The sequence below is a fragment of the Augochlora pura genome, chromosome 5, assembly GCF_028453695.1.
Source record: "Augochlora pura isolate Apur16 chromosome 5, APUR_v2.2.1, whole genome shotgun sequence".
In the NCBI taxonomy this organism is placed as follows: Eukaryota; Metazoa; Arthropoda; class Insecta; order Hymenoptera; family Halictidae; genus Augochlora; species Augochlora pura.
Window position 1 is genome coordinate 15,042,881 of NC_135776.1, and position 9,406 is coordinate 15,052,286.

Here is a 9,406-nt window from a genome sequence, read left to right on the forward strand (position 1 = left end):
GCGGGAATGCTTGTAGAAGCTAAGGAAGACAGAAAAATCGTGTAAAACGTGAAATACGTATGTATTATTGCATCTACAAAAATAAGTACATAGAAAGATTGCTAACATTCGGATTTTGGTGGTTCAACATATGGTGTGCATCAAGTTTTAAAAATTTGATGGTTGGATTGCCACAATTCAAATTTCAAGTGTAGTTTCTCAATTAAGATGCAGGTTGCAGTGTAGCGGTCCACACGCAATAAAGCCTGTTTCATACTCCGACCTCGTGTCCAGTTATTTTCGAGTGTGATAGAATAGTCCCACACATGTGTGGGATAGAGTACAACTAACTTAACCTAAGGGCTTAAAATTAACTATACTAATGACTAGTTATATTTTACTCTAACCTAGTTACATTTATCTTAACCTAGTTATTCTAGATGGCGCGTCGAGCCTACCGCTACACATGCAAAGATGGCAGATATTTTAAGATCCCTTAAAGCCTTTGGTACTATTCTCCACCGCACGTATGCCAAGGGTAGTGTAGAACAAGTGTAGGGTATTATACTTTATGATTACTTTCATTGCTTTTGTTATAGTTCATGGTGTATCAGTATGTATATGTTCCAATGTATGCAATCATTCATTCCTTTATTCATTCTAACCAATCTCAATAAACAAAAGTTTGAACACACATAAATATATATAAACCAGTTAAGTTATAAAAAATTTATAAACAGAAACATTGCATAACAACACTATTTCAGAAATTAATATTAGCTTAAGTAAGCGTTTCTTTACAAAACTAACACAATTTTAATTTCATGCAGTAGGTGGTAAGAGTTTATTTGAATTTTCATTTTCAAATTGACCTTAATTATGCATATTAAAGAAGTCTTACACAGTTGAACATATCTTAAATCAATATTTAAAATCTCTAAAACTCTATCTAGTAAACTTTCAGTGCTCTTTAGTTTTTTAATTTATTTGAAATAAGTTACTTAGATGTTTATTCTTACTGTGTTGGATACCTTCTATTTTCAGTATTATTTCAAGTCATGGATAATTACTGTAATCCTTTCGGTTTTACTAAACAAACAGCTATTTTATTGCGTGGCTTAGGTGCATCTGAATTAATACCTGCATGCAAGGAAAGAAATATATCAATTGATGCATTGCATCAGCTCAGTATAGAGGAGTTTATGATGTTAGGTAAATAAAAATAAAATTTATATTTAGACACATCTTTAATCTAAATAATATAAATGTAGGTGCTGATTCTCAGAAAGCTGAAGAAATAAAAAAGGCATTAAATATAAGAAGAGAATCTGATATAATAGAAACAAGTATTCAAGACAGGTAGACATTTATGGTTTATTTATTTGACTTGAGTAACATGGTTCAAAAATTATCTAATAGGTTCTTGAATTCTAGAGTATCATTAACATTTTCAGACTTAATGATTTCCCTGAAATAATTACCTCTGGTGAGCAACATTTAAGTAATATATTACCACTTCTGACATATTGGCGATTAAGACTACTAACAGGAAGAATCAATATATTTGTTGATCCCAACAAATGTTTAAGTGCTTCTGATATATTACCCATTTCCATTGATGCAACATTATTGGAATTTGAAAAAACACTGGAAAATCTTACAGAATTGAAAGAATTAATTTTAGGGGTATGTTTCAATAGTCTTTAATTTCCAAATTGTAATAAATTAATATGTAATTAATATAGTTGGATTCATATCAATTTTTACAGACAGAAGTGAAATCAAAACGCAATAACATTCTACAACTTTGTATTTTGATAAGTGGAATGGGCATAATAACACTAGCATTAAAGACATATTTAATGTAATGGTTAAGGAAGTATTTGATATACTATCTATTCCGCTAATTTAAAACTTCTAGAATTACTTTTCTTCTTATGTACGATTTCAAATAAAAAAAAAAAACGAACGAAATATCGTTTTAAATAAAGAAAATTCGATTCTTGAATATCTCGATTAGAACAGTACCTATCTACAGATCAATGATCATTGCTATCATACAAATACTAATCCTATCTGTAACATTTTTTAATTAAAATTATAATATTTAGATAATTATATTCTGATCTTCTATTAGTTAATTTAAAGTATCTTTTGGACAATGTTATTATTGGTTTTATCATATAATCATTTTCTAAGTTTTATATTATTTCGAAAAATAGAGGAACATGATTTTACACAAGTTCACGAGAACGCAAACACGTGCTAGATAAAGATAAACCAAACAAATGAAATGCAAGTACAAAATAGCAGTACAACTGAATACGACCAATCGATTGAAACCGATCGAGTTCTCGATTAATTGACGTTCCATCCGCGCGAAGCGCCCCTGTAAGAGGATCCACCCCAAAAGAGCTCGATGGTGGGAGAAGAAAAAGGGTAACCTTACCTAGCGCATGCGCGCTTCCATCAACTTCGAGCTTTCAAATTTCAGTTCAGTCTTAGTAAGATGGACGGTGGAGCGTACGGTGGAGGAAAGGCAGGAGCCCCTTTCGACCCCATTGCCTTCGTTCAAAGGCCTCAAGTCATCCTAAGAGGAGTATGCTTGGTAAGTTATATCATTGAAAATCCAACACCTAACCTCATCTCTAGACAACGTCTTCGTAAATGGAAGGAAATGTCGATTTTATGTGACAAGCATTGATTTTAAACGGTGAACCACTACCCCCTCCACCAACGCGACACGATGGGGTTCTATTGATTTTTCGCGAATTCTCGCAATACACCCCATAATCTTGTACAATTGTCATCATTACTAATAATTGTTTTGTTCAAGTTTATTTCGTTGTAACACTTAATTAACTAGGATACACTGAAACGTCAATAATATTCGTTCTAATTTCGGTGTCGTCTGCATAATTCTTATACCAAAATTGAATTTCGAAGTATTTCGATTATGAAGATTTTTCAAGTTTTTCAAAAGATTCGGTATTTGTAACCTTTAAGGCAAATGAGATATTAAAGATACCGAAATCGATTTCGGGCGTCGTTCTTGTTGGAAACTCCGTACGGTTTTAATGGAATTCTAATTGTAGCTCAGAATACAGAAAATCGTTTCAGAAGATAAAATGTCTGTTAATTGATTTTCTATGTTACCGCGTGAATTAAAAAGTTGAAAAGCATTGAATTCCGATGGTCATAATTATTTTGAATGTATAACATTTAACAAAAATCTTCTAAAATGATTCATAATTGATGAGCTTATGAAAAAAATTTCAAAATTAATCTTTACAAGATAGTATTTAAACAATTGTTCGCAATTTGCGGACATATTGTTATTCCTAATTTGTTTATAAATGGTGTGTTTTATTTCTGTTATGTTAACTAACGCAATGAATTTATTTTGTAAATATCTTTTTTGTTACTGTAAATTATATATACAAGGAAATAAATTATTTTTATCATACTTCCCACGTCTTGTAATTGCATTTCCTTTGTGCTTTTGATTGCATACATATTTCTCAGAGTTTTCTTCTTCGATCTATTCCTATGCCAAACGGATATGGATCTAGTTACAGACCTATATCCGATTTTATGTAAAGAAATATCTTGTGAATGCAAATATTTCAAACGAATTAATTAAAAAATCTGTTTTAAGGAGTAGGATATATTATTTCGATATTTACGTCTATCTTTTTTTTTTACAAACGTTATAAAGAAAACGGCGCGAAACTTTAAGCGTTGATAGAACACTTATTCTTATTATGTTTAAGTAACTTAAAAAATTCGCAGTGTCATTGTTTAATTTTGCAGCTCTTTGCAATCATTGTATTCGGATGCATAAGCAACAAGGGATACATTACAGAAGAAGGAGGAGAGGAGGTGTGTCTGTACAACAAGGATCACAATGCTTGTAATTATGGAATAGGAATCGGAGTTCTTGCCTTTCTTGCCAGCATCGGATTCCTAATCGGGGAATACCTATTTGAGCAGATGTCCTCAGTTAAAACCAGAAAGCATTTCGTCCTTCTTGACCTGGGGTATTGTTACCAACTTTATTCTTAATTATCTTAGTTCAGAAATAAAATTACGTTTTAAATGAAATCACGTCAATTTTAATATTAATTAAATGTCGATTTAGCAATAATAAGAAGTTAAAATATTTATTCGACTTTTTCATCGAACCGGAATTAATAATTTAAAAGCTTTATATTTTACGAATACAATTTTCGAGGTTACAAATATGGAAACGAATTTTATAGTAACTTCTTAATTAATGTATATATACATTCTGTTTTTATATGAAATAAAATATTCAATTTTTGTGTTTAGCTTTTCAGGATTCTGGGCATTTCTCTACTTCGTTGGATTTTGTTATTTAACCAATGCTTGGAACAAATCAGAAACACCGCTTGACAACTATGGAGTGAACAATGTCCAGAGTGCTATTGCCTTTTCCTTCTTCTCCATTTTTACCTGGGTAGATAAAATTCATAAAATTATATAGACAATGTAAAACATCAATACAGGGTTGAGAAATTGTATTAGTTCAAATACTGTTTTATATTAAAGAAACATGAATTTTATCTTTAATTATATTTTCAATTCTGACTTTAATAAATTTTATTTGATATTAATAGGCTGGCTGTGCCTGGTTTGCCTTCCAAAGATTCAAGCAAGGAACCGATGCTGCTTTTGCACCCAGTTATGAGGCAGATCCTGTTGGAGGCACAGGCTACACAAGTTATCCTGATGCAACTGATACTGGTTACCAAGACCCTCCATTTGGTCAACAACAACAGCAACAGCAGCAGCAACAACGGATGCCTGATTTCCAAGCACCAGCTTATTAACCCCTTCAGACATAATCTGAGACTATTGGTAAACTTACATCATTGCTATTTTACATAAATAATTTTCTTATATAGCTGATTATTAGACAAATTTATTTTTCTTAGAAATTGTGCATAATATCAATATAGTTACTTGAACATGTGCAAGTTATTACTTAATTTTAAAATAAAATTATTATATTATTATTATTCATCAAAATTAACATAACAAATTTTTATAGTGGTTGTTTTTTCTATTCCAGATACAACGCAAAAATCAATAGATGAAAAGAAGACGAGAGCTCCATATGAAACTCTTCGACTACTCGATAGATCATTGAGCAATGTCAATAGAGTAAGTTTTCATAGTAAGACAATTATAGTGAATGAAAGGAAGGGAGGACAAGGCAAAGAAGATCGAATATGAAAACAGATCAGAAGGAAATAGGAGAGGGAAAGAACAGAAGAGAGAATCTATGCCTGCTTGAATATGTGTGTATGTATGTGTAAAAGAATACATAGTATGGATGGATCTATGAGTGCAAGACAAGAAACGTTACTTGTTGAAACTGTGCTTCTTATTGTTGACCACTTACTAAGTCTTACACCAGAGATCGATGTGGTGTAAGCATAAACGAAGAACAAATAAAACAGAAAAAACAATTGGCTTGATGCCCTTGAGTACACATTTGAGAAAGAAATAAAAAAGAAGAATTGTAAAAGTACAGAAAAAGGAAGAAGGAAAGAAAGATGGGCACTCACCATCTACAAAATTATATATATATATATTAATATAAATATAAATGCATATATATATATATATATGAATATAATGTATAAGGTGTATCGAAAATAGATCTGTACAAGTGAAAAATATAAGAATTCCATATTAGTGAAAGAAATGGTTCTTAAGTTTTGGTTTTTTTTTAATTTTTATTATTAAAGTGTTCAATTTGCACGCAGCTTTGCTATCTAATGAGGAATGTTTAAAGTGAACGCACAGCTGCACTGTACTTAATTGTAGCCAGTGGATGGCGACAAAAGATTTCACTTTTAGAGAAATTTCTATGTTTTTCATTTGTATCACTGTTTTCAGAATGCAATGTATATGTACAAGTATATATGTAACATGTTACATATATACATACATGTAATGTAAACGGATTCAGGATAGCAGCTCTGTAATAATTCTTAAGTAGTTACATGCACATATAATTTACTGTGTTATATCGTGTTCATAAAAAATCGCGGATACGATTGTACCTTTTCAATACGCAGGACCTATCAGAAATTAAGAGTCAGTTAGGCATCTTGTTTCTTAGTCCATTTATCATACACGACACAACTTTACTAGTAAATTTATCACTAGTGATTCGCCACATGCCGCATCTGTGTATCAGCGAGTTACAAGTAAATCTTTCGTAAATGTACTAAAGGCCAAAATTTGATTATTGACTCGATGTGATGTGTCGTGTATTTCAATTAAGATAATTGGATTCCAGTACATATTAAAAGTTAAATATAAAACCGAGATTGTTCTATTATATTTTGTTAACATTGGTATTACTAATTCGGAATAAGGTTATTTAATCGTATATATAAGTACGATATAAATAATTGAGAAATTTGGGAAAGCAATGTTTAAAGCAATTTTATCAAGAATTACTATCATTGTACTAATCGCTCAATGAGACGTAAAAAATTTGCGAAATGTATATATTGTATCAATTATTGATTATTGATTTGTAGTATTTTAAGCAGTTGTTTATGTCAAATATCTTTTTCTTTGACAATAATTAATAATTTGTAACCCAGTTTCTCCATTATTTGTAATGTATGCTTTTTAGGAAATAGTGTTTTAGATTTTTAATTTGAATTGTCCAGCGTAATATTCATTTTTGTTAGACATTTATAGATTTTAATGAGATTTTGTTATTTTCTATTTTACTTATGTAGTTGCTTTCCGAACTTACTGCAACTATGTATTTTGTAATTTCTAGTTGAGTTTTCTTGAACAGTTGAATTTTTTTCTTTTTTTTTGTTTTGTTTGATTATTTTTATCTATATTTCATTTTTATATTTTTACCAGGAAAAAATTTACACTCTGTTTATACTTTTCTCAGTTTGCATCTTTGGTTCATTACTTTTTTCTGTGCTTCCAAGCGTTGATAGTATTTTTAGTCGAATCCCTTTTCATTTACTCTTATTGGCTGTTCTGTTCATGCTGTTGTTACATATCTGTCGTTGTTATTTTTTGCTCGTTTTGTATGATATGTTTCGTGACTAACTGTTACATTTCCTTTATTTTTTGTATTGCTGCTCGTTTTCGTTTCCTCATCTTTCCAGGTTGTTTTATATATAAATTTTTTTTCCATTTTCAATGTTTCTTTTCCTTTTCGATATTTGTTTCTTTACTTTTATTTTTCTCTCCACATTTAATTGTTATCATTTTCCTTCATAGAAATCATGTTTTTGCTTTACTTGTTCGACCCGTACCTACTGCGCACTCTCTCATAATTTACATTATTATTTATAATGATTAATAAAATTACGTTCAGTCCAAGCCAAAATACTTCTAAGTTATTTAGAAAGTACCTTAGAAAGTATTTTTTACTTCGATTTAACCTTGAACGTTGACAAATGATTTTTACGTCTCTTTTTATTGCGTTCGAAACACTCGATTTTTGAATGTGTAAGTTAATATTTCAGCAATATTGGAGCGACGTTACAAAAGAAACTGCTACAAATCTCGCGGTTCACGGCATGACTGTTTCAGTCTTAATTTCTTCGTGTTGACCTCACTGCCCTGTTTCGGCGGTAAGAATCAAGTAGCAGCTTGCATGGCAATGTCGTATTTAAGAACAACAAATAAAAATCTGTTTCTATGACAAGCTGTGCTATTACTTCTTTCGGGGCGCTGGCAATATTGCGTTCTCTCGAAGATTAAATCGAATTGATAGTATCATAACTTTTGTGTCTATCATAACGACAATAGTACAATGTAAAACATAGTAATTAGAAGTACTATTATTTTTGTCCAATTCCTGTTTATTTGTTAAACAATCATGTATCGTAAATAACTTTTTCCAACTAAGGAAAACGTTCTTGGGCCAATAACAGTAGAGATCTTTGTGGTACATACATATTTAACTTCCGCCTGAACTTCAGTTCTTTTAATGATAACTATTTACTACTTCACAAAATGTGAACGCTGTTCTTGCTGAGAAGGTGAGAGTACTTATTAAAAATGGTATCAATAATTAAATAGTTGTTGTATCATTGTGATTATACTAGGTGTCTCATTGAAATAAATATTAAACAATTTAACTATCCATTTTTGCTAAAATATACAATGTATGTAATTTATTATTCTATAATTTCGTTTTTGTATTGGACTATAATTATAAATGAAAGAAAAACGATTATTTCTTTTTAGAACTGATTAGATAAGTAAATTACAAATCCTTAGCCTCGATTGATCCGTTGAGACACCTTGTATATAACTTAGCTGTATTTGCATTCAAAACAGTAAGGATCTGAGTGTTTAGAAAGAAATACATATAATCATGTAACTAACTATAGACGAGAATACATACAAGTAATTATTTTTATGCGAGTGGAACGATCGAACGATAGCCAAAAATCAGTAGCTTCGACTCATTCACTCTGACGCAGTTATTGGGGCGTGTGTGTGTACCAATTAAAACTGTGTTTCGCCTAGGAGAATTCCATGAACGAAGCATAAATATCGTTTCGTTTCTAATGAGTTTTATTTCTCTGATTTTTAGTAATATAAAATTAGGGTCAGTATGATACTCACAAGTGAGGCAGAAAGGTCTTATGGCGCTAAATTGAAAAGAAACCACAAAGAGAACAGGTTTTGGTTAAGAAAGGTTAAAATTGCTCTTTACTTTAGTGTACTATAAGTAGAATTTCATGACTCCAAGGTCTGTCTGCAGAAAACAAAATTGTTTGACATGGGTCTGTTGAGGAGCTATATGGAAATCAACGAGAAGACTATCACTTTACAAAGAATAAGTAGACGAAAGCTAGATTAAATAATAATTACAAAACAGAAAGAACATACATTATAAATGTTTTATGACATGACAACTGATGTAATATTATTTGCTGAACATCGAGAAACTGTATTATTAAAGTGTATCTACCAAATATTTAAATAATCGATAAATGTGATTTATCTTCCTACTTCTCGTTATTTTCATATTGTTCCTATTCGTAGCTCAAATACTTACGATATTTTAGCTTCGATGATGGGAAAGAAACGTCCATTGTCCAATAGCGTTCCTCACATTAAAAACGTAAGTCTTCGTTACGCGGTTTTGTTGCATTTTTCTATGTTCGTCGAACGTATTGTTAGGGTTTGTATCATTAAATAGTAAGAATTTTATTGTTTAATAAATTTTGAGTGCCTAACGTGTGACGATCTCTACCTTTTACATTTCACTTCATGTGTGCATATTTTCGATGAATTTTATTTTCCTGTATATATCTGCATATTTTTTTCTAAGTTAAAGAGCCATTTTAGAAAGCTTCCAACTTCATATGCGCTTTATAGTTATTTCAGTTTAACT

The 9,406-nt window shown here is 30.7% G+C and overlaps 1 protein-coding gene across 1 annotated transcript; it reads left to right on the forward strand.

Moving 5' to 3' along the window:
* The first annotated feature begins 457 nt into the window (after positions 1-457).
* On the forward strand, positions 458-9,253 carry Syngr (synaptogyrin). Its single transcript, XM_078180772.1, has 8 exons — positions 458-1,191; positions 1,251-1,338; positions 1,434-1,665; positions 2,474-2,587; positions 3,793-4,019; positions 4,312-4,459; positions 4,620-4,860; positions 5,075-9,253. Exons 1-7 carry the CDS (start codon positions 1,038-1,040, stop codon positions 4,830-4,832), a joined length of 1,176 nt encoding a protein of 391 aa, XP_078036898.1. The 5' UTR covers positions 458-1,037; the 3' UTR covers positions 4,833-4,860; positions 5,075-9,253.
* The last annotated feature ends 153 nt before the right edge of the window (positions 9,254-9,406 follow it).

What these genes read in the sequence shown, in the direction of transcription:
- Syngr (XM_078180772.1), top strand. Translation starts at nt 1,038, where the DNA reads ATGGATAATTACTGTAATCCTTTCGGTTTTACTAAACAAACAGCTATT. An exon ending in AGAGGAGTTTATGATGTTAG is followed by an intron (nt 1,192 to 1,250) that starts GTAAATAAAAAT and finishes ATATAAATGTAG; the next exon opens with GTGCTGATTCTCAGAAAGCT. An exon ending in GAAACAAGTATTCAAGACAG is followed by an intron (nt 1,339 to 1,433) that starts GTAGACATTTAT and finishes TAACATTTTCAG; the next exon opens with ACTTAATGATTTCCCTGAAA.